Raw genomic sequence first — 25319 nt, forward strand, 5'->3', positions numbered from 1 at the left:
GAGTACAAATACCTTGGGCTAGTCATTGACAACAAGCTGTCCTGGGATCAGTGTACTGACGATATTTTTAAGAATGGCCAACAGAGACTGTATTTCCTACGGAAACTGCACTTTTTTAACCTGTTAGGGCTAGGGGGCAGTATTGACACGGCTGGATAAAAAAACATACCCGATTTAATCTGGTTACCACTCCTACCCAGTAACTAGAATATGCATATACTTATTACATATGGATAGAAAACACCCTAAATTTTCTAAAACTGTTTGAATGGTGTCTGTGAGTATAACAGAACTCATTTGGCAGGCAAAACCCTGAGACATTTTCTGACAGGAAGTGGATACCTGATGTGTTGTATTACCTTTAAACCTATCCCATTGAAAAACACAGGGGCTGAGGAATATTTTGGCACTTCCTATTGCTTCCACTAGATGTCACCAGCCTTTACAAAGTGTTTTGAGTCTTCTGGAGGGAGATCTGACCGAACAAGAGCCATGGAACGATGATGGCCCATTAGACACCTGGCGCGCGAGTTCATGTTGGGTACCCTCGTTCCAATACGTTATAAAAGAGTATGCATTCGTCCACCTTGAATATTATTCATGTTCTGGTTAAAAAGGCCCTAATGATTTATGCTATACAACGTTTGACATGTTTGAACGAACGTAAATATATTTTTTCCCCTCGTTCATGACGAGAAGTCCGGCGGGCTTAGATCATGTGCTAACAAGACGGAGATTTTTGGACATAAATGATGAGCTTTTTTGAACAAAACTACATTCGTTATGGACCTGTGATACCTGGAAGTGACATCTGATGAAGAGAATCAAAGGTAATGGATTATTTACATAGTATTTTCGATTTTAGATCTCCCCAACATGACGTCTAGTCTGTATCGCAACGCGTATTTTTCTGGGCGCAGTGCTCAGATTATTGCAAAGTGTGATTTCCCAGTAAGGTTATTTTTAAATCTGGTAAGTTGATTGGGTTCAAGAGATGTAAATCTATAATTCTTTAAATGACAATATAATATTTTACCAATGTTTTCTAATTTTAATTATTTAATTTGTGGTGTTGACTTGACTGCCGGTTATTGGAGGGAAACGATTTCCTCAACATCAATGCCATAGTAAAACGCTGTTTTTGGATATAAATATGAACTTGATAGAACTAAAAATGCATGCATTGTCTAACATAATGTCCAAGGAGTGTCATCTGATGGAGATTGTAAAAGGTTAGTGCATCATTTTAGCTGGTTTTATGGTTTTGGTGACCCTGTCTTTGAATTGACAAAACATTACACACAACTCTTGTAAATGTACTGTCCTAACATACTCTAAATTTATGCTTTCGCCGTAAAACCTTTTTGAAATCGTAAAACGTGGTTAGATTAAGGAGATGTTTATCTTTCAAAGGGTGTAAAAAAGTTGTATGTTTGAAAAATTTGAATTTTGACATTTATTTGGATTCAAATTTGCCGCTCTTGAAATGCACCTGCTGTTGATGGAGTGCACCACGGGTGGGACGCTAGCGTCCCACCTAGCCCATAGAGGTTAATGATGATTTAACCATCATGGTTCTCTTTTATAAATCATTAATTGAGAGCATTCTGTCCTACTGCTTGACCTGCTGGTTTGGGAATATCAAGGTTGCACAGAAAAATAGGTTGGGCAAGATAGCTAGTGTCACGTATGCTCCCTCTAGCCTCTAGGTCACCAGGCCTCTCATTATGGAGCACACCTGTCACCGTCATTACGCGCACCTGCGTGTCGTCAGACTCACCTGGACTCCATCACTTCCCTGATTACCTTCCCTATATATATATATATATACTGCTCAAAAAAATAAAGGGAACACTAAAATAACAGATCCTAGATCTGAATGAATGAAATAATCTTATTAAATACTTTTTTCTTTACATAATTGAATGTGCTGACAACAAAATCCCACAAAAATAATCAATGGAAATCCAATTTATCAACCCATGGAGGTCTGGATTTGGAGTCACACTCAAAAATAAAGTGGAAAACCACACTACAGGCTGATCCAACTTTGACGTAATGTCCTTAAAACAAGTCAAAATGAGGCTCAGTAGTGTGTGTGGCCTCCACGTTCCTATATGACCTCCCTACAACGCCTGGGCATGCTCCTGATGAGGTGGCGGTTGGTCTCCTGAGGGATCTCCTCCCAGACCTGGACTAAAGCATCCGCCAACTCCTGGACAGTCTGTGGTGCAACGTGGCATTGGTGGATGGATCGAGACATGATGTCCCAGATGTGCTCAATTGGATTCAGGTCTGGGGAACGGGCGGGCCAGTCCATAGCATCAATGCCTTCCTCTTGCAGGAACTGCTGACACACTCCAGCCACATGAGGTCTAGCATTGTCTTGCATTAGGAGGAAACCAGGGCCAACTGCACCAGCATATGGTCTCACAAGGGGTCTGAGGATCTCATCTCGGTACCTAATGGCAGTCAGGCTACCTCTGGCGAGCACATGGAGGGTTGTGCGGCCCCCCAAAGAAATGCCACCCCACACCATGACTGACCTACCACCAAAACGGTCATGCTGGAGGATGTTGCAGGTAGCAGAACGTTCTCCACGGCATCTCCAGACCCTGTCACGTCTGTCACGTGCTCAGTGTGAACCTGCGTCATCTGTGAAGAGCACAGGGCGCCAGTGGCGAATTTGCCAATCTTGGTGTTCTCTGGCAAATGCCAAACGTCCTGCACGGTGTTGGGCTGTAAGCACAACCCCCACCTGTGGATGTCGGGCCCTCATACCACCCTCATGGAGTCTGTTTCTGACCGTTTGAGCAGACACATGCACATTTGTGGCCTGCTGGAGGTCATTTTGCAGGGCTCTGGCAGTGCTCCTCCTGCTCCTCCTTGCACAAAGGCGGAGGTAGCGGTCCTGCTGCTGGGTTGTTGCCCTCCTACGGCCTCCTCCACATCTCCTGATGTACTGGCCTGTCTCCTGGTAGCGCCTCCATGCTCTGGACACTACGCTGACAGACACAGCAAACCTTCTTGCCACAGCTCGCATTGATGTGCCATCCTGGATGAGCTGCACTACCTGAGCCACTTGTGTGGGTTGTAGACTCCGTCTCATGCTACCACTAGAGTGAAAGATCAAAACATCAGCCAGGAAGCATAGGAACTGAGAAGTGGTCTGTGGTCACCACCTGCCGAACCACTCCTTTATTGGGGGTGTCTTGCTAATTGCCTATCATTTCCACCTGTTGTCTATTCCATTTGCACAACAGCATGTGAAATTTATTGTCAATCAGTGTTGCTTCCTAAGTGGACAGTTTGATTTCACAGAAGTGTGATTGACTTGGAGTTACATTGTGTTGTTTAAGTGTTCCCTTTATTTTTTTGAGCAGTGTTATATATATATAAATAACTCCCTTTGGTTCCTTACCCAGGTGTCATTGTTTCTGTTTCATGTCTGTGTGTTTCTTGTTTTGCGTTATGTTGCGTTTATTTATTAAAACACTCCCTGAACTTGCTTCCCGACATCTCTCTACCTGGGCAGAGCCCTCCATCTCTCTCTACCTGGGCAGAGCCCTCCATCTCTCTACCTGGGCAGAGCCCTCCATCTCTCTCTACCTGGGCAGAGCCCTCCATCTCTCTACCTGGTCAGAGCCCTCCATCTCTCTCTACCTGGGCAGAGCCCTCCATCTCTCTACCTGGGCAGAGCCCTCCATCTCTCTACCTGGTCAGAGCCCTCCATCTCTCTCTACCTGGGCAGAGCCCTCCATCTCTCTACCTGGGCAAAGCCCTCCATCTCTCTCTACCTGCGCAGAGCCCGCCATCTCTTTACCTGCGCAGAGCCCGCCATCTCTTTACCTGGTCAGAGCCCTCCATCTCTCTCTACCTGCGCAGAGCCCTCCATCTCTCTCTACCTGCGCAGAGCCCTCCATCTCTCTACCTGGTCAGAGCCCTCCATCTCTCTACCTGGTCAGAGCCCTCCATCTCTCTACCTGGGCAGAGCCCTCCATCTCTCTACCTGGGCAGAGCCCTCCATCTCTCTACCTGGGCAGAGCCCTCCATCTCTCTACCTGGTCAGAGCCCTCCATCTCTCTCTACCTGCGCAGAGCCCTCCATCTCTCTACCTGTGCAGAGCCCTCCATCTCTCTACCTGGGCAGAGCCCTCCATCTCTCTACCTGGGCAGAGCCCTCCATCTCTCTCTACCTGGGCAGAGACCTCCATCTGGCAAATAAAATAGCAGTTGACTCTTCCCTTCCACTCTGAATTCCAGCTCCTTCCCTCTGGATGCAGGTACAGACTATCTAAGGTAAAACATTTGGCCAAATTCTCTTTTTTATTCCGAAAGCAACTTAACAAATGTTGGACTAACTGCACTTAGCACTTGTACTATGAAACTGCACTTACCCTGCCTATTTGTTTGTAAATGTCATATGCTGTTTATTTTACATTTTTAGATGTTATGTTTTATGACTGCTGCAAGATGAATTGCCTCTGAGGACATTCACGTTTTCTGAATCTGAACAAACAGGTGTCCACATACTTGTATACTGTATGTAGCTCTTTTTCATGTTATTTGTAATTTTGTACATGTCACAGAAAATGTCGTACTCGTCATGGAAAATGTCGTACTGGAGAGAAGAGGACCAAGGCGCAGCGAGAATGTGAATACTCATGGTTTTAATTTTAAAAAAAGGAGTAAAGTATTCACTGCCAAAACAATAAAGATGACGACAGCAACAGTTTTACAGGCTCTGCAAACGCAGTGCAAAAACAACTACCCACAACCCCAAAGAAAAACACACACACCTATATAGGACTTCCAATCAAAGGCAACTCAACACACCTGCCTTCAATTGGAAGTCCCAATCACCAACAAACATTCACACACACAAAACTGCCACGTCCTGACCCCAAAACTAATACAATAGCTCCATCTGCTGGTCAGGACGTGACAGTACATAATGTTTCTGCCACCGTCTCTTATGACCGAAAAGAGCTTCTGGATATCAGAACAGTGATTTCTCACCTCGTACTGGACAAAGATTTTTGTCTTTAAGGAGTCGGACGTGAAGGAATTACTTCAGACACCGGACAAGGCCCAAATCCCTGTAAATCGCATGAAGAAGAGATGGAGATATAGGGGTCGTAGGTTGGGGTGCCTTGTAAGAATCCAATGGCAAGTGAGTAACCTGCCTCTACCATCAGTCCTATTAGCCAACATGCAATCATTGGATAATAAACTGGATGAGCTCCGATCAAGACTATCCTACCAACGGGACATTAAACTAATATCTTATGTTTCACCGAGTCATGGCTGAACGATGACATGGATAACATACAGCTGGCTGGGTTTTCCGTGCATCGGCAAGCTAGAACGGATGCCTCCGGTAAGGGGTGGCAGTCTGTCTTTGTCAGTAACAGCTGGTGCATGAAATCTAACATTAATGAAGTCTCAAGGCTTTGCTGGCCTGAGGTAGAGTATCTCTGTAGACCACACTATTTACCAAGAGTTTTCATCTATATTTTTCATAGCTCTCTATTTACCACGACAAACCGACGCTGGCACTAAGTCCGCACACAATGAGCTGTATAAGGCCATAAGCAAACAAGAAAATGCTGATCTAGGTGTGGCGCTCCTAGCGGCCGGGGGACTTTAATGCAGGGAAACTTAAATCCATTCTTCCTCATTTCTACCAGCACGTTACATGTGTAACCAGAGGTAAAAAAAAATCTAGACCACCTTTGCTCCACACAGAGACGCGTAGAAAGCTCTCCCTCGCCCTCCATTTGGAAAATCTGACCTTAACTCTATCCTCCTTATTCCTGCTTACAAGCAAAAACTAAAGCAGGCCTCCAGGTCAAGAAAGATTTATTATTTTAATCACCGGGAAAGGTAAAGGTCAAAACCGATCTGTTAAAATCAATAAATGACAAACTGGGTATACTTGAACTAGTCAGTAAGGTATAAAAGAGTTGAAGGCCTCGAGATGAGTGATGAAAAAGCTGCTACATTGGAGAAAGACACAAGCTGAAAGGGGCGGCCAATCAGATTGAAACCGAAGTTAATGAACTTAAAAAGGAGAACATCGTTCTGAGAGAAGCCTTACTTGACATACAGACTAGATCCATGAGAGAGAATCTGGTATAGTTTCCTTAAGGGAACTATACAGTCACCTCATGGCAGACCTTGTGGGTCTGCTGCCATATGTTTGGGTTTTCTGTTTAACAAAGTACTGAGTGGAGGGGGAGCCAGGCCATTTAGGATCTTGAATACAAGACATGCGTCGGTGTATTGCACAAGATTTTCCCAACTCAGGAGCTCATGCTTTCTGAGGATGTAACAGTGATGGCTATTGTGCTTCCTATCAAGCACTTTGAAAGCCTGTTTTGTAGACAGACTGAATGGGTTTTAATGTTGTACAGCAAGCTTGGGCCCAACTAGTCAAGCAGTATGTTAAGTGGGGGAGTATCACAGATTTGAAGTCCAGTTTTTTTACCTCTGTAGTCAAACAATTTCGTATAAATTGGAAATTAGCTAGGTTGAATTTGGTTATTTGAGTTACCTTTTTCACCTGATTTTAAAAAGAGAGGTTAGAATCAAGTATGATGCCAAGGTACTTAAAATCAGATACCACCTGGAGCTTCTCCCCTGATACATAGACATCTGGCTCAGTAGCATCTGTTGCCCTCTTTCTGAAGAACATGCAGAGAGTTTTTTTCACATTGAGATGCAAACACGAGTCACTGAGCCACTTTGTAACCTGGACCATTACAGTAGTGAGTTCTTATGCAGCTTGTTGTTTGTTCTTTGCATGCACATATATCACTATCATCTGCATACATTTGAACTTCAGACCCAGTACAGACAGAGGGCAGATCATTAATGTACAGGCTGAACAGGAGGGGCCCCAGTATTGACCCTTGGGGCACGCCCACATCATAGCTAAGGGTGGGCAACAGCTCATTGCTTACTCTGACACATTGAGTTTTGCCTTCGAGGTATGATTTCATCCATCTCAAGGCATCGGGGGAAAAGTTGAACTTGGACAATTTTGTGATGAGAACCTCATGGTTAACAGTATCAAAAGCCTTCCTTAGGTCCAGAAACACAGCCCCAACAACGCCCCCTTTGTCCATCTTGGACTTCACATTTTCCAGAAGAAAGCAGTCGGCCGTTTCTGTGGAGTGTTTCGCTCTGAAGCCAAACTGCATGGAGTGTAATGTGAAGGGGCTGTTGTTGAGGTGGGAAATCAGTTGTTCTGCTACACACTTTCCAACAACCTTCGTCACCACAGGTAGTATACTAATGGGCCTGTAGTTACTCACGTCAGGGTCACCCGATTTAAAGATGGTCGTTATTATGGCAAACTTCCATACCCTTGGAAACACCCCCTGACCAATAGATGTGTTGGTGACCTTAGTAATGGGGCCAATGAGTGACTCTTTGTAGTTTTTAAGAAAGGTAGAGTCCAGCCCAAACACATCTTTGGATTTAGAGTTCTTTAGTGAGCTAATCACCTTGTTCACCTTTGACTCAGAAACCTCCCTTATGATGAAGACAGGTTGAGCGTAATTTACTAGCACTGAGCCCAAGAAACCAGTGGAGGGGTTCTGTGTCAGTACCCTGACAGAGTCAATAAAGTAGGAATTGAAGGCTATTGCTATTTCTACTGCATCGAGTGTTATATTGTTATTCACCATGATTTCTAGTCTTTTTGCAGTGTTACTATGGTCTTTCCCTGTTAACTTTTTTAGATTCTCCCAGATCAATTTAGAATTTCCCTTTGCCTCACCAATTATGTTAATAAAAAAGTTTGCCTTGGCCTGCCTGATTTCTTTCATCACCTTATTTTCAACATGGTAAACCTACGTCTGTCATGCTCTAATTTAGATTTTAGGGCTGTTTTTAGAGTATATTCTCGTTCTTTCATCGGTTTCCAGATTATGATCAGACAGCCCAGTAACCATATTGAATGATTTAGTCACTCTTTCTGGTTTATTGCTGAGCACCAAATCAATCTGTGTTTTAGAGCAACAAGTCACCCTGGTTGGCCCTTTAACTAGCTGTGTAAGGTCAAAGGTATTAGTGATCCATTTGAGGGTTTTCCTACAAGACTTGTCTTCATAATTAATATTAAAATCTCCCATTAAGATGACCTCTTTCCCAAAATCACATTCCCTAAGCATGTTATTAAACTGATCAAAAAACACACTTTTGGTGGAAGGTGGTCTATACATTCCAATAAGGGTAAAAGACATTTGGGGAGACAGTAACGTTCAGGCCAATACATTCTAGTTCATTATCACATGACCACTAAATTTGTTTACATCGGATATGTTCTTTAATGTAAATCATCAGACCCCCTCCTCTTCCAATCCTGTCTCTCCTGAAAACATTGTCGCCAGGCACAATCAAAGCAGCATATGGAGAGTTTTTATGGAGCCATGTCTCTGAAAGGCAGAGGAAGTCAAGGTTGGAGTCTGTGAGAAGATGTTGAATTTGATCACTTTTTGGAACGACACTACGAATGTTCAAGTGTCCCCCTAGTAGTCCCTTGGGTTTAGCTCGTGGGTCCCAAATGACTCGAGAGTGATTGACACATTGAAAAAAAGTTAGATTTTCTGTGTTTTCTGACGGCTGGGTTAAGGCCGTTTTGTTTCGTTTTGATTAGGGGCAGTTTGGTAGTGCAATTATCTATCCCTCCCGCTTGCACTGGATGTGGGGAACTACTTAAAACAGCTTGCGTACCAGAAGCAAAGTCAGGGGTCGCATATAGCGACTTGGGTATGTTTGAAGAGTCCAAATCTATCCTGGAGCTGGGTGAATCGAGAGAAACCATGGGACGATAGCACTCACCCACTTCCACAGTAGCGACGATCAGTGGACGGATCAGTCCACTGCTTACCACTTCAGTGAGTATCGCTGGCTCGGTGATGTTAGGCCCAGGATTGAGTTGCACATCCCCGGAGAGCAGGAGGGTAGTGAACAGGTAGTTTAACAGTTTCCGATAAATGTTGGACTTGTGTTTGTTATGCCTAAGCAGGTCAGTGGAATAGGAAGCGAGGTATACTTGGCCATTATTCAGAACATTATGGTATGCTGTGTATAGTCCGCTCCCGTGGAACGGTGAACCAATGTGTTTGGTGTTGATATTCTCCGGCAGTAGATTGATTGCGTCATCCCAGCAAGGACACACTGAGATTATCAGTAGAGCAGCTACATAACTGACAATCATGGCAATGTACTGGAGATAAAACACATCATTGCGCTTTAAATCTTTGCATGAGTTACTTAGCTGGAGTCGGCGAACACCTGATGTTTTAGATAAAATAACAGCATTTGTATGAGAAGCGGCACCTGCCGCAGCACCCACCCTTCCGTCTGCCATTTAAAACAACCGTTTTTGTGACAAAACTATTGGGAGACAGACTACTCCATGGCTTTTTTTTTATTACAAAGTTCTCATAGAGGCGGCAAATAATGAAATACACAATTCATTCCCTGTTATGGATTGTAATAACACAACAAACATTCAAATATAACTAATTGGAACACAAAGGCACAAATTCAACATGGTGGAGATAAAAACAGAAGACTATGTGTGTATGTTTTGAGATGGATGGTGTGGTGTTTGAGAAAGTGTGGCGTTGAGTGAGTAATGAAATGGTTGCATATCCCTGAACCAATGTATTTCTGTGAGTGGGGGTCGTGAGAGAGCTTTCAGTGTTGTGCATGTGAGGGATATACATTTATAATGAATTATACATCTTATTTATTTATTGTCCTATCATGGTGGAACAGTGTTTTCAAATAAATTATACATCTCATTTATTGTCCTATCACGGGGAACTACATTTAAAAAAATAAATTATACATCTAATTTATTGTCCTATCATGGGTAACTACATTTAAAAAAATAAATTATACATCTCATTTATTGTCCTATCACGGGGAACTACATTTAAAAAAAAAAAATTATACATCTAATTTATTTATTTATAGTCCTATATTGATGGAACAGTCCACAACCCTATACCCTAGACACCCATCTGAATGACCCAGATACTAAGGAGAAGTCCCTAACTGTTTTATGGGCCTGCTGTAAGCGGTCTGTATTCAGCCAAAATGCAGTCAGAGACCTAGAGCAGCACTGCCCCCTCTAGATTCTGAGCCCGCTTGGCAGGGTTGGTCCTGTAGTGGTTCTGAGCCTGCTTGGCAGGGTTGGTCCTGCAGTGGTTCTGAGCCTGCTTGGCAGGGTTGGTCCTGTAGTGGTTCTGAGCCTGCTTGGCAGGGTTGGTCCTGCAAAGCCAAAGCCCCCTGAAGGGAGAGCATAATATACAAGGAAATTCTCCAAACTGCAAATGAGAACCTTGACGACCTTGTACCTAGCCGGTGGGGATTCCGGTGGGGTTCCCCGACCCAGGCAGTGGCAGTGCTGGCAACACTAGCTGCATTAACCCATGGGGAGGGGGTCACACTCAGAGAGGGGGTATATTATTGTGGGCCTGGTGGCACAAAATCAAAGGTCTGACTGCACGGAGATGCTTGGGAATATGGTCAATACGGGGGACCATGTTGTGGGTGTTTCAGGGGAAGGGGGTATATCTTCCTCCATCTAGGACGTGACAATGGTTAATATATCACGGCTGGCTCAGAACAGGGCAGCACGGCTGGCTGAGAACAGGGCAGCACGGCTGGCTCAGAACAGGGCAGCACGGCTGGCTCAGAACAGGGCAGCACGGCTGGTTCAGAACAGGGCAGCACGGCTGGCTCAGAAGAGGGCAGCACGGCAGGCTCAGAATAGGGCAGCACGGCTGGCTCAGAACAGGGCAGCACGGCTGGCTCAGAACAGGGCAGCACGGCTGGCTCAGAATAGGGCAGCACGGCTGGCGCAGAACAGGGCAGCACGGCTGGCTCAGAACAGGGCAGCACGGCTGGCTCAGAACAGGGCAGCACGGCTGGCTCAGAACAGGGCAACACGGCTGGCTCAGAACAGGGCAGCACGGCTGGCCCTTAAATGTACACGGAGAGCCAACATTAATAATATGGATTGACTTCATCACTACTTGTATTTATGAGAGGTATTGACATGTTAAATAAACCGAGCTGTCTGTCTAAACTACTGGCACACAGCTCAGACACCCATGCATACCCCACAAGACATGCCACCAGAGGTCTCTTCACAGTCCCCAAGTCCAGAACAGACAATTAGAGGCACACATTACAACATAGAGCCATAGCTACATGGAACTCTATTCCACATCAGGTAACTGATGCAAACAGTAGAATCAGATTTAAAAAAACTGATAAAAATACACCTTATAGAACAGTGGGGACTGTGAAGAGACACACATACACATTATAAGGCACGCACTTTACAGGCGCTTACACATGTATGTTGTATTGTAATTATGTGGTAGTGGACTGAGGGAACACACTAAATGTATTGGGTAAAGTGTTATGAAATGTCTTGTCATGTAATACTGTAACTTGTGCATAACTGCCTTAATGTTGCTGGACCCCAGGAAGAGTATGGTGATCCTTAATAAATACAAGAATACCTTCACACAGTTCTGCTGTCACCTTCACACAGTTCTGCTGCTACCTTCACACAGTTCTGCTGTCACCTTCACACAGTTCTGCAGTCACCTTCACACAGTTCTGCAGTCACCTTCACACAGTTCTGCAGTCACCTTCACACACTTCTACAGACAACTTCACACACTTCTACAGACAACTTCACAAAGTCTGCTGTCACTTTCACATAGTTTTGCTGTCACCTTCAAATCAAATTGTATTAGTCACATGCACCGAATACAACAGGTGTAGACCTCACAGTGAAATGCTTACTTACGAGCCCATAACCAACAGTGCAGTTTAAAAAAAATACAGATAAGAATAAAAGAAACAAGTAATTAAAGAGCAGCAGTAAAAAATAACAATAGATACAGGAGGGTGCCGGTACAGAGTTAGTGCGGGGAAACCGGTTAGTTGAGGTAGTATGTACTTGTAGGTAGAGTTATTAAAGTGACTATGCATAGATGACAACAGAGAGTGGCAGTGATGAGGGGAGGGGGGGATGCAAATAGTCTGGGTAGCCATTTTACCAGATGTTCAAGAATCCTGTGGCTTGGGGGTAAAAGCTGTTTAGAAGCGTCATGGACCTAGACTTGGCTCTCCGGTACCGCTTGAAATGCAGTAGCAGAGAGAACAGTCTATGACTACGGTGGCCTTCCTCTGACACCGCCTGGTATAGAGGTCCTGGATAGCAGAAATCTTTGCCCTATAGTGATGTACTGGGCCGTTCGCACTACCCTCTGTAGTGCCTTGTGGTCGGAGGCCAAGCAGATGCCGTACCAGGCAGTGATGCAACCAGTCAGGATGCTATCGATGGTGCAGCTGTAAAACCTTTTGAGGATCTGAGGACCCATGCCAAATCTTTTCAGTCTCCTGAGGGGGGATAGGTTTTGTTGTGCCCACTTCACGACTGTCTTGGTGTGCTTGGTTAGTTTGTTGGTGATGTGGACACCAAGGATCTTGAAGCTCTTAACTTGCTCCACTGCAGCCCGTCGATGAGAATGGGGGCGTGCTCAGTCTTCTTTTTCCTGTAGTCCACAATCATCTCCTTTGTCTTGATCACGTTGAGGGAGAGGTTGTTGTCCTTGTACCACATGGCCAGGTCTCTGACCTCCTCCCTATAGGCTGTCTCGTTGTTGTCGGTGATCAGGCCTACCACTGTTGTGTCATCGGCAAATTTAAGGATGGAGTTGGAGTCATGCCTGGTCATGAGTGAACAGGGAGTACAGGAGGGGGCTGAGCACGCACCCTCGAGGGGCCCCTGTGTTGAGGATCAGCATGGCGGATGTGTTATTATTACCTACCCTTACCACCTGGGGGCGGCCCGTCAGGAAGTCCAGGATCCAGTTGCAGAGGGAGGTGTTTAGTCCCAGGGTCCTTAGCTTATTGATGAGCTTTGACGGCACTATGGTGTTGAACGCTGACTTGTAGTCAATGTATAGCATTCTCACATAGGTGTTCCTTTTGTCCAGGTGGGAATGGGCAGTGTGGAGTGCAATAGAGATTGCATCATCTGTTGGGGCGGTATGCAAATTAGAGTTGGTCTAGGGTTTCTGGGATCATGGTGTTGTGAGCCATGACCAGCCTTTCAAAGCACTTCATGGCTACAGATGTGAGTGCTATGGGTCGGAAGTCATTTATGCAGGTTAACCTGTTGGGGGTAGGGGGCAGTATTGACACGGCCGGATAAAAAACGTACCCGATTTAATCTGGTTACTACTCCTGCCCAGTAACTAGAATATGCATATAATTATTGCCTTTGAATAGAAAACACTCCAAAGTTTCTAAAACTGTTTGAATGGTGTCTGTGAGTATAACAGAACTCAAATGGCAGGTCAAAACCTGAGAGATTCCTTTACAGGAAGTGGCCTGTCTGACCATTTATTGGCTTTCTTTGACATCTCTTTCCAAAACTTAGGATCTCTGCGGTAACGTGACACTTCCCACGGCTCCAATAGGCTCTCAGAGCCCGGGAAAAACCTGAATGTCGTCATTCCAGCCCCAAGCTGAAACACATTATCGCCTTTCTCAAGTGGCCGATCAAGGGACAGTGGGCTTAGGCGCGTGCACTGGCTGCCCCCGTCTTTCTGTTTTTTCCTCTGTTTACCGAAAAGGAGATTCCCGGTCGGAATATTATCGCTTTTTTACGAGAGAAATTGCATAAAAATTGATTTTAAACAGCGGTTGACATGCTTCGAAGTACGGTAATGGAATATTTAGAATTTTTTTGTCACGAATGCGCCATGCTCGTAACCCTGATTTACCATTTCGGATAGTGTCTGGAACGCACGAACAAAACGCCGCTATTTGGATATAACGATGGATTATTTGGGACCAAACCAACATTTGTTATTGAAGTAGAAGTCCTGGGAGTGCATTCTGACGAAGACAACAAAGGTAATACATTTTTTTTTATAGTAAATCTGATTTTGGTGAAGGCTAAACTTGCCGGGTGTCTAAATAGCTAGCCCGTGATGGCTGGGCTATGTACTTAGAATATTGCAAAATGTGCTTTCACCAAAAAGCTATTTTAAAATCGGACATATCGAGTGCATAGAGGAGTTCTGTATCTATAATTCTTAAAATAATTGTTATGCTTTTTGTTAACGTTTATCGTGAGTAATTTAGTAAATTGTGAGTAAATTCCCCGGAAGTTTGCGGGGGGTATGCTAGTTCTGAACGTCACATGCTAATGTAAAAAGCTGGTTTTTGATATAAATATGAACTTGATTGAACAAAACATGCATGTATTGTATAACATAATGTCCTAGGGTTGTCATCTGATGAAGATCATCAAAGGTTAGTGCTGCATTTAGCTGTCTTCTGGGTTTTTTGTGACATTATATGCTAGCTTGAAAAATGGGTGTCTGATTATTTCTGGCTGGGTACTCTGCTGACATAATCTAATGTTTTGCTTTCGTTGTAAAGCCTTTTTGAAATCGGACAGTGTGCTTAGATTAACGAGAGTCTTGTCTTTAAATAGCTGTAAAATAGTCATATGTTTGAGAAATTGAAGTAATAGGATTTTTAAGGTATTTGAAAATCGCGCCACTGGCTTCAACTGGCTGTTACGTAGGTGGGACGAATTCGTCCCGCCTAGCCCATAGAGGTTAAAGTCCCCGGCTACTAGGAGCGCCGCCTCTGGGTGACCATTTTTCTTGTTTGCTTATGGCGGAATACAGCTCATTCAATGCTGTCTTAGTGCCAACCTCTGACTGAGGTGGTATGTAAACAGCTACGAAGAATACAGATGAGAACTCTCTCGGTAGGTAGTGTGGTCTACAGCTTATCATGATATACTCAACCTCAAGCGAGCAATAGCTTGAGATTTACTTAGATATCATGCACCAGCTGTTATTTACAAAAATACATAGACTGCCGCACCTTGTCTTACCAGACGCCGCTGTTCTATCCTGCAGGTACATCGTATAACCAGCCAGCTGTATGTTGATATTGTCGTCGTTCAGCCACGAATCCATGAAGCATAAGATGTTAGTGTTTAATGTCCCGTGGGTAGTTTAATCTTCCCAGTAACTCGTCAATTTTATTGTCCAAAGATTGCATGTTTGCTCGCAGAATTGAGGGGAGTGGGGGTTTATTCGATCGCCTCCGACTTCTCAGAAGGCAGCCCGCTCTCCGGCCCCTCCTTCTCCGCCTCCTCTTCACGCAGATCACTGGGGTCGGGGCCTGTTCCCGAGTGAGCCGTATATCCTCGGGCTCGTCACTGTCGTGGAAGAAGAAAAAGGATTCTGCCAGTTCGAGTAATCGCAGTCCTGATGTTTTAGAAGTTATTTTCGGTCATAAGAGATGCTAGCGGCAACATTATGTACAAAATAAGTAAAAAATTAACCTCTCTGGGCTAGGCGGGACGAATTCGTCCCACCTACGTAACAGCCACTTGAAGCCTGTGGCGCGATTTTCAAAACCTTAAAAATCCTATTACTTCAATTTCTCAAACATATGACTATTTTACAGCTATTTAAAGACAAGACTCTCGTTAATCTAACCACACTGTCCGATTTCAAAAAGGCTTTACAACGAAAGCAAAACATTAGATTATGTCAGCAGAGTACCAAGCCAGAAATAATCAGACACCCATTTTTCAAGCTAGCATATAATGTCACAAAAACCCAGAAGACAGCTAAATGCAGCACTAACCTTTGATGATCTTCATCAGATGACAACCCTAGGACATTATGTTATACAATACATGCATGTTTTGTTCAATCAAGTTCATATTTATATCAAAAAACAGCTTTTTACATTAGCATGTGACGTTCAGAACTAGCATACCCCCCGCAAACCTCCGGGGAATTCGCTAACATTTTACTAAATTACTCACGATAAACGTTCACAAAAAGCATAACAATTATTTTATGAATTATAGATACAGACCTCCTCTATGCACTCGATATGTCCGATTTTAAAATAGCTTTTTGGTGAAAGCACATTTTGCAATATTCTAAGTACATAGCCCAGGCATCACGGGCTAGCTATTTAGACACCCGGCAAGTTTAGCACTCACCATAATCATATTTACTATTATAAAAGTTTGATTACCTTTTGTTGTCTTCGTCAGAATGCACTCCCAGGACTGCTACTTCAATAACAAATGTTGGTTTGGTCCAAAATAATCCATCGTTATATCCGAATAGCGGCGTTTTGTTCGTGCGTTCCAGACACTATGCGAAATGGTAAAGAAGGGCCTCGCGCATGGCGCAATTCGTGACAAAAAAATTCTAAATATTCCATTACCGTACTTCGAAGCATGTCAACCGCTGTTTAAAATCAATTTTTACGCCATTTTTCTCGTAGAAAAGCGATAATATTCCGACAGGGAATCTCCTTTACGGCAAACAGAGGAAAAAATCACAAAGGCGGGGGCGGTCGGGTCACGCGCATAAGCCCAGAGTCCCTTGATCGGCCACTTGAGAAAGGGATAATGTGTTTCAGCCTGGGGCTGGGATGACGACATTCAGGTTTTTCCCGGGCTCTGAGCGCCTATGGACGACGTAGGAAGTGTCACGTTAGAGCAGAGATCCTTAGTAAAAGATAGAGATGGAAAAGAAGTTCAAGAAATGGTCAGACAGGCCACTTCCTGTAAAGGAATCTCTCAGGTTTTGACCTGCCATTTGAGTTCTGTTATACTCACAGACACCATTCAAACAGTTTTAGAAACTTTAGGGTGTTTTCTATCCATATGTAATAACCTGTTAGGGCTAGGGGGCAGTATTTGCACGGCTGGATAAAAAAAATGTACCCGATTTAATCTGGTTACTAATCCTACCCAGTAACTAGAATATGCATATACTTATTATATATGGATAGAAAACACTCTAAAGTTTCTAAAACTGTTTGAATGGTGTCTGTGAGTATAACAGAACTCATTTGGCAGGCAAAACCCTGAGACATTTTCTGACAGGAAGTGGATACCTGATGTGTTGTATTACCTTTAAACCTATGCCATTGAAAAACACAGGGGCTTAGGAATATTTTGGCACTTCCTATTGCTTCCACTAGATGTCACCAGCCTTTACAAAGTGTTTTGAGTCTTCTGGAGGGAGATCTGACCGAACAAGAGCCATGGAACGATGATGGCCCATTAGACACCTGGCGCGCGAGTTCATGTTGGGTACCCTCGTTCCAATACGTTATAAAAGAGTATGCATTCGTCCACCTTGAATATTATTCATGTTCTGGTTAAAAAAGGCCCTAATGATTTATGCTATACAACGTTTGACATGTTTGAACGAACGTAAATATATTTTTTCCCCTCGTTCATGACGAGAAGTCCGGCGGGCTTAGATCATGTGCTAACAAGACGGAGATTTTTGGACATATATGATGAGCTTTTTTGAACAAAACTACATTCGTTATGGACCTGTGATACCTGGAAGTGACATCTGATGAAGAGAATCAAAGGTAATGGATTATTTACATAGTATTTTCGATTTTAGATCTCCCCAACATGACGACTAGTCTGTATCGCAACGCGTATTTTTCTGGGCGCAGTGCTCAGATTATTGCAAAGTGTGATTTCCCAGTAAGGTTATTTTTAAATCTGGCATGTTGATTGCGTTCAAGAGATGTAAATCTATAATTCTTTAAATGACAATATAATATTTTACCAATGTTTTCTAATTTTAATTATTTAATTTGTGATGCTGACTTGACTGCCGGTTATTGGAGGGAAACGATTTCCTCAACATCAATGCCATAGTAAAACGCTGTTTTTGGATATAAATATGAACTTGATAGAACTAAAAATGCATGCATTGTCTAACATAATGTCCTAGGAGTGTCATCTGATGGAGATTGTAAAAGGTTAGTGCATCATTTTAGCTGGTTTTATGGTTTTGGTGACCCTGTCTTTGAATTGACAAAACATTACACACAACTCTTGTAAATGTACTGTCCTAACATACTCTAAATTTATGCTTTCGCCGTAAAACCTTTTTGAAATCGTAAAACGTGGTTAGATTAAGGAGATGTTTATCTTTCAAAGGGTGTAAAATAGTTGTATGTTTGAAAAATTTGAATTTTGACATTTATTTGGATTCAAATTTGCCGCTCTTGAAATGCACCTGCTGTTGATGGAGTGCACCACGGGTGGGACGCCTGCGTCCCACCTAGCCCATAGAGGATAAGTATAGGCATATTCTAGTTACTGGGTAGGAGTGGTAACCAGATTAAATCGGGTATGTTTTTTATCCAGCCGTGTCAATACTGCCCCCTAGCCCTAACAGGTTAAGTTACAAACAACGCAGACAAAAAAAAACACATCAGTTGGGGGCACGTAAAACATCTGCCTTCTGGTCAGGCGCCATCGTACAGGTCTGCTGTAACTTTCACTCCCCCTCACAGGTCTGCTGTAACTTTCACCCCCCCTCACAGGTCTGCTGTAACTTTCACTCCCCCTCACAGGTCTGCTGTAACTTTCACCCCCCCTCACAGGTCTGCTGTAACTTTCATCCCCCCTCACAGGTCTGCTGTAACTTTCACCCCCCCTCACAGGTCTGCTGTAACTTTCACCCCCCCTCACAGGTCTGCTGTAACTTTCACCCCCCCCTCACAGGTCTGCTGTAACTTTCACACCTTCACATAGTTCTGTTTTTAACTTTCATATTTTCACAGACTTCTGCTGTCATCTTCACACAATTCTGCTGTATACTTCAGACCTTCACACAGATCTGCTGCCACCTTCACACAGATCTGCTGCCACCTTCACACAGATCTGCTGCCACCTTCACACAGATCTGCTGCCACCTTCACACAGATCTGCTGCCACCTTCACACAGATCTGCTGCCACCTTCACACAGATCTGCTGCCACCTTCTCACAGATCTACTGTAATCTTCACACAGTTTTGCTGTCACCTTCATACAGTTTTGCTGTCACCTTCATACAGTACTGCTGTCACTTTCACACCTTCCTACAGTTCTACTGCTTACTTCACATGTTCACACAGTTCTGCCTACACATTCACACAGTTTTGTTCTCACCTTCACACATTTCTGCAGTCATCTTCTGCTAAGGCAGCAGCAGCTACTTTTACTGGGGTCCAGCAACATTATGGCAGTTATATACAATAAAAAAGATTACATGACATTACATTTCATAACACTGTCTGTAGCTTATGCCTACCCATGAACTGTAACACAGTACAATCTTTGAAATTGTTGCATGTAGAGGCTTCTCTGCCTGATACCAAGCATGAAAGATGTTAATTTATTAACTATTCACCATAGAATGACGATGCCGTGTGTTTGCTCCAAAGCATGCAGTGGAGAGGAATATTGCAGTTGACATTCTGTTGTGCATTACGTTTTACACATACATCCAAAAAGATGGCGGTGCAGATAGAAACATAACAGTGGGAACTCCAAAAACCATTTCATATGCGAATGACGCATGATAATATTTCTATAGCAAAGGTGTCGCTCTCTCTCCCTTTTTTCTCGCCCTCCCTCTTTCTCTCTCTCTCTCTCTCTCTCTCTCTCTCTCTCTCTCTACCCTTCTCTCTCTACTTCCCTCCCTACCACTCACACTCTCCCTCCACCTCTCTGTGTCTCTCTCCCCCTCCCTCTCTCTCCCTCACCCTTTTTCTCTCACTCTCTGATAACATCATGGTGCAGTGGACTGGAGTAGAGTAGCCCTGAGGAGGTCATGTGACGCTGTCTCAGACTGATGCAGCACGTGTCACCACTCTGGGCGTCAGGCAGCCGTTTCCCGGGCAACAGAACAGAGTGGAACCCCACGGCCTCTTTTCACTTCCCATCAGCGTCTGTTCAGTGTGTGTGTGTGTGTGTGTGTGTGTGTGTGTGTGTGTGTGTGTGTGTGTGTGTGTGTGTGTGTGTGTGTGTGTGTGTGTGTGTACTGAGAGTCAATGGCATTACAGAGCAAGGTAGAACAGAGCACTGAGTCCTCTCTCTCTGCTATGTCTCACTAGCAGGAGGAAATGTGATTATTTACCCAGCAGGTCTTGCAGCTCAGAGCCAAATTGTGTTGTGTCCTCCTGTTAATCAGCGTTCTTTAATACCTAAAATAGATTCCCTGTCATTTCATATGAAACTCAGAGATGGTTTTATATTTCAGAGGGATCTGAAAAACAACAGGGACACAGAGCTGGTACATGATGTCACATATCACCCGTGTTTCACTGTGTAGCTTAATAATGTGACATATCACTGTGTTTCACTGTGTAGCTTAATAATGTGACATATCACTGTGTTTCACTGTGTAGCTTAATGTGACATATCACTGTGTTTCACGGTGTAACATAATGTGACATTTAGTTTTAACCCTGTAACCACATGGAATTAATGCGTCAAAAATAATATGGCATTCATTCATAATACTGCAAATTCCAAAAAGAAACTATGAGATCAGGTTGGTGTAACATGATGTGACATTTCACTGTGTTTCAGCATGTAATATGACTGTGTTCCACTTTGTAACATGATGTGACATTTCACTGTGTTTCAGCATGTAATATGACTGTGTTCCACTTTGTAACATGATGTGAATCAGATGATGGATTGAACGATTACCTGAATGCAATGGGAAGGCCTGAGGGTACCTTGGTGAATGTTGCTCTTAGTGTACCAGTGTTTAAGGGCGACCCACTAGACTACAGGTTCTTTGCACGTGTCTTTGAACATACTATTGAAGGCAGTACCGAGCAATACGCCATGGGGCGACCCAGAGATCTATTCCGCAGTTGCCAACATATGGAGTCTGACAGAAGTTATAGAGGCCTCCAATTAGGGCTGAAGATTCCGAATCCCTACAAGCCTTTGCAGTTTTTTCTCACTGGATGCCTCAACACTATGAATAAGCTTCAACATGCGACCGAACGGCTCGTTTCGGTCTTATGTATTTTTTGTACTTTTCTTCATGTTGGATAAAAGTAGAGACTCAGAGCTAGAAAATAGTATATCATATACTGCAGTTGAGGAACAATTGGAAAGTCATTCTGCTTTGAAAGTTGCTAAACTTGTAATCCTACTTTTGAGAAAATGTACCTTGAATAATTTGGTACACCTAGTGGAGAGCTCTTCTTTGTCTACAATTACTCAGTATCGTTCACACCCTCTTAAGGATTCACAGGAGGCCTTTGCTAAACAGAGTGAGTACAGTAGTGTACTAAACAACCAAAGATTTCGACACTAAAGGCTAGTTTATGCTACGCCCATTCAGATGTCTGTATACAGTTGTTGAGGTGACATCATTAACATTCTATTGTTGTCCGACATCAAACTTGTCGTTATGAAAAATCATAAACACAAAAACGACAGGCTGCATAACATCAGCATCCTGGTGGTACAAAATGGCATAACTGGTGTATTTTAACACCAATAAACCTATCTGTTTAAAAATGTATTTAATATATGTCAATCTAGCAAACCAGCAATTAAAAGCAACTTTCTAAACAAAGTTTTGTTTCATTTCTAGCTTGTAAGCTAGCTAATGCTAAATTAGCTGGCTAGCTAGTTCAAATAATGACCATATCATGTACAGTTGACGTCGGAAGTTTACAAACACTTAGGTTGGAGTCATTAAAACTCGTTTTTCAATCACTCCATACATCCTCTGTATAACATAACATCTCTCTATCCTCCTCATAACATAACACATCTCTATGCTCTTTATAACATCTCTCTCTCCTCTCTATAACATCTCTCTATCCTCTCTATTACATAACATCTCTCTATCCTCTCTATTACATAACATCTCTCTATCCTCTCTATTACATAACATCTCTCTATCCTCTCTATTACATAACATCTCTCTATCCTCTCTATAATATAACATCTCTCTATCCTCTCTATTATATAACATCTCTCTATCCTCTCTATTACATAACATCTCTCTATCCTCTCTATTACATAACATCTCTCTATCCTCTCTATAATATAACATCTCTCTATCCTCTCTATAACATCTCTCTATCCTCTCTATTACATAACATCTCTCTATCCTCTCTATTACATAACATCTCTCTGTCCTCTCTATTACATAACATCTCTATGCACTTTATTACATAACACATCTCTATCCTCTCTATAATATAACATCTCTCTATCCTCTCTATTATATAACATCTCTCTATCCTCTCTATAACATCACTCTATTCTCTCTATTACATAACATCTCTCTATCCTCTCTATTACATAACATCTCTCTATCCTCTCTATAACATCTCTCTATCCTCTCTATAACATAACTCTATCCTCTCTATAACATCACTCTATCCTCTCTATAACATCACTCTATCCTCTCTATTACATAACATCACTCTATCCTCTCTATTACATAACATCTCTCTATCCTCTCTATTACATAACATCTCTCTATCCTCTCTATTACATAACATCTCTCTATCCTCTCTATAACATCTCTCTATCCTCTCTATTACATAACATCTCTCTATCCTCTCTATAACATGTCTCTATCCTCTCTATAACATGTCTCTATCCTCTCTATAACATCTCTCTATCCACTCTATTACATAACATCTCTCTATCCTCTCTATTACATAACATCTCTCTATCCTCTCTATAACATCTCTCTATCCTCTCTATAACATGTCTCTATCCTCTCTATAACATCTCTCTATCCTCTCTATAATATAACATCTCTCTGTCCTCTCTATAACATCTCTCTATCCTCTCTATTACATAACATCTCTCTATCCTCTCTATAACATCTCTCTATCCACTCTATTACATAACATCTCTCTATCCTCTCTATAACATCTCTCTATCCTCTCTATAACATGTCTCTATCCTCTCTATAACATGTCTCCATCCTTAACATCCCTCTTAGAGCTAGCAGGGTGCTGTTGATTCCCGGGGAATAGAGTGGTAGCTGTGTGTTGAAATAGTAGAACCGTCTGACTATCAAGCTTCAAACACTAATTTCAACATGGGAAAAGGAAATAGGATGTATGCATGTAATAGAATATCATTGTCAATGCTCAGTGCTCACACACCTCAGATGCATCTTGTGCAGTCATATTTTACTGTTGTCCAACCTGATCCTAAATCAATCCAACCTGATCCTAAATCAATCCAACCTGGTCCTAAATCAATCCAACCTGGTCCTAAATCAATCCAACCTGATCCTAAATCAATCCAACCTGATCCTAAATCAATCCAACCTGATCCTGCAGCTCACCAATGAGAACTGACATTACATTTCAGACATTTAGCAGACACTCTAATTCAGAGCAACTTACATTAAGACAGTTATGACAACAAACCCAACTCCAACATCAATCTGAGGGCGTATTCTGATCCATGCGGTTATCCCTATACCCTAAGCAGGTTCCTACTGCCCTACTGGAATCCACCCTGACTGTTCTCGTATAGCCAACAGGATGAGCTGATTTGTTGAGTCATGCCGTCCAGGTGTCCACTCACCACACATACTGCTGCTCGTCGATGACCAACAGTATCTTAAATCTCTTGGAGACAGGACCAGGCCCGGGTGCTGGGTTCTGATCCACCAAGCCAGCTGACACTGCTGTCTGTTTTACCACGTTAGTGATGGAACTCAGGGAGGTCAGAGAGCTGAAGAACCCAGAGCCTGAAGAGGGGGCCGGGGCTGGGGCAGCCTGGGCAGGCTGGGGCCCACACTCTGGAGCTGGGGGGGCAGCGTTGGGGGCTGGTGCTGGAACTTGTCCTGGGGATGTGGCTGGGACTCCTGAGGTGGCTGTAGAGGGGGGAGGCGGTGGAGGATCAGATCTCTGGAGGTCTGTCATGTAGCCGTTAGGAAGATTAGCTATAAAGCTGCTGTCAGACAGCCGGCGACGCAGGAAATTCATGGTAGCGGTTGAGAGAGAGCTGACAAGAGAGATTTGAGAGAGAGAGCTAGTCGGATGGAGAGAGCTTTGCGAGTGGAGAGCTATGTATGAGGGTTGTTGCTGCTAGAGGATCCTGGAGAGCTGGATGAGGCTCCTGCACGACGTGATGGTGTAGCAGAGGCTCTAGTCCAGTCTTCTAGCTCTCTACACCACAGAGAAGAGAAGCTTGTTTCCCCCTCCGAGCTTCACCAGCTTCTCCTATGGAGTGTTGTGGCGTGTTTATGTGTCAGCAGGGTGTGTATGTGGTGATGCTGTCCCTCGATAAGGTACTGGTGGTATCCCGCTACTCTGCCTGTCCCCATCGGCGACAGAAACCTGAATGCCTGCAAGAGATGATTTCACTCTGCCTCTCGTCCTCTTTCTGCTTCTCTCTCTCTCTCTGTAGCTCTGCTCTCTCCTCTGCCTCTCTCTCTCTCTGCCTCTCCTCCACCTCTCTCTCCTGCACCTCTCTCTCTCTCTCTCTCCTCCACCACCTATATCTCTCTCTCTTTCTCAATCTCTCTCCTCCACCTTTTTCTCCTCCACCACCTCTTTCTCTCTTTCTCAATCTCTCGCTCTCTCTCTCAATCTCTCCTCCTTTTCTCTCTCTGCCGCTCTCTCTCCTCCTCCTCTCTATAGTATGTATGGTGGTTGGTTGTCCCCCTCCCCCTCTCTCTCAATTGTATTCAATTATATCTCTCTCCCCCTCTATCTCTCTCCCCCCTCTATCTCTCTCCCCTCTCTCTCTCTCTTCCTCTCTGTAGTATGTATGGTGGTTGGCTGTCCCCCTCCCCCCTCTCTCAATTCGTTTAAATTCTCCTTCTCTCTCAATCTCTCTCCTTACCCCCCTTCTCTCTCTCTCTCTGCCGCTCTATCTCTCTTCCTCTCTGTAATATGTATTCTGGTTTGCTGTCACCCTCCCCCTCTCCCTCATCATAGCTATGTGACGCAGCTCTGTGTACTGCAGCCTCTGAAGTGTTAGGGTTACAGGGAGGCAGGCTTAGTGTAGAGTAGTGTAGCTTCTGAAAGGGTTTCCAGTCAATGTGAATGTGTATAGAGAGGGAGGTGCAGTGTTGCTTACGCACAGAGACTCCACTCTACTCTGCTGTGACGGCTTCCCTCTCTGTCTCTCTCCCTATTCCTCCCCCTCTTCTTCTTTTAGCCTCATAATAAACATGAAAGCCACTGGAAACAGTGGTAGGCTGATTTTTTTGTTGTTGGGGGGGGGGATGGTTTGTCCTCGGGGTTTCGCCTGCCATTTCAGTTCTGTTATACTCACATATATTATTTTAACAGTTTTAGAATCTTTAGAGTGTTTTCTATCCAAATCTACCAATTATATGCATATCCTAGCTTCTGGGCCTGAGTAGCAGGCAGTTAACTTTTGGCACGCTTTTCATCCA

At 43.7% G+C, this 25319-nt stretch overlaps 1 protein-coding gene across 1 annotated transcript in view; it reads right to left on the reverse strand.

The window, feature by feature from the left end:
• LOC106566274 (synapsin-2) overlaps nt 1-24790 on the reverse strand; it is a 223019-nt gene extending 198229 nt beyond the window's left edge. The window contains exon 1 of the mRNA XM_045692010.1: nt 23495-24790. Coding sequence (XP_045547966.1) covers nt 23495-23898 — 404 coding nt within the window. The 5' untranslated portion in view covers nt 23899-24790. The remainder of the gene's footprint in view (nt 1-23494) is intronic.
• Between the last annotated feature and the right edge of the window lie 529 nt (nt 24791-25319).

This window comes from Salmo salar, chromosome ssa12 (assembly GCF_905237065.1).
Source record: "Salmo salar chromosome ssa12, Ssal_v3.1, whole genome shotgun sequence".
Lineage (NCBI taxonomy): Eukaryota > Metazoa > Chordata > Actinopteri > Salmoniformes > Salmonidae > Salmo > Salmo salar.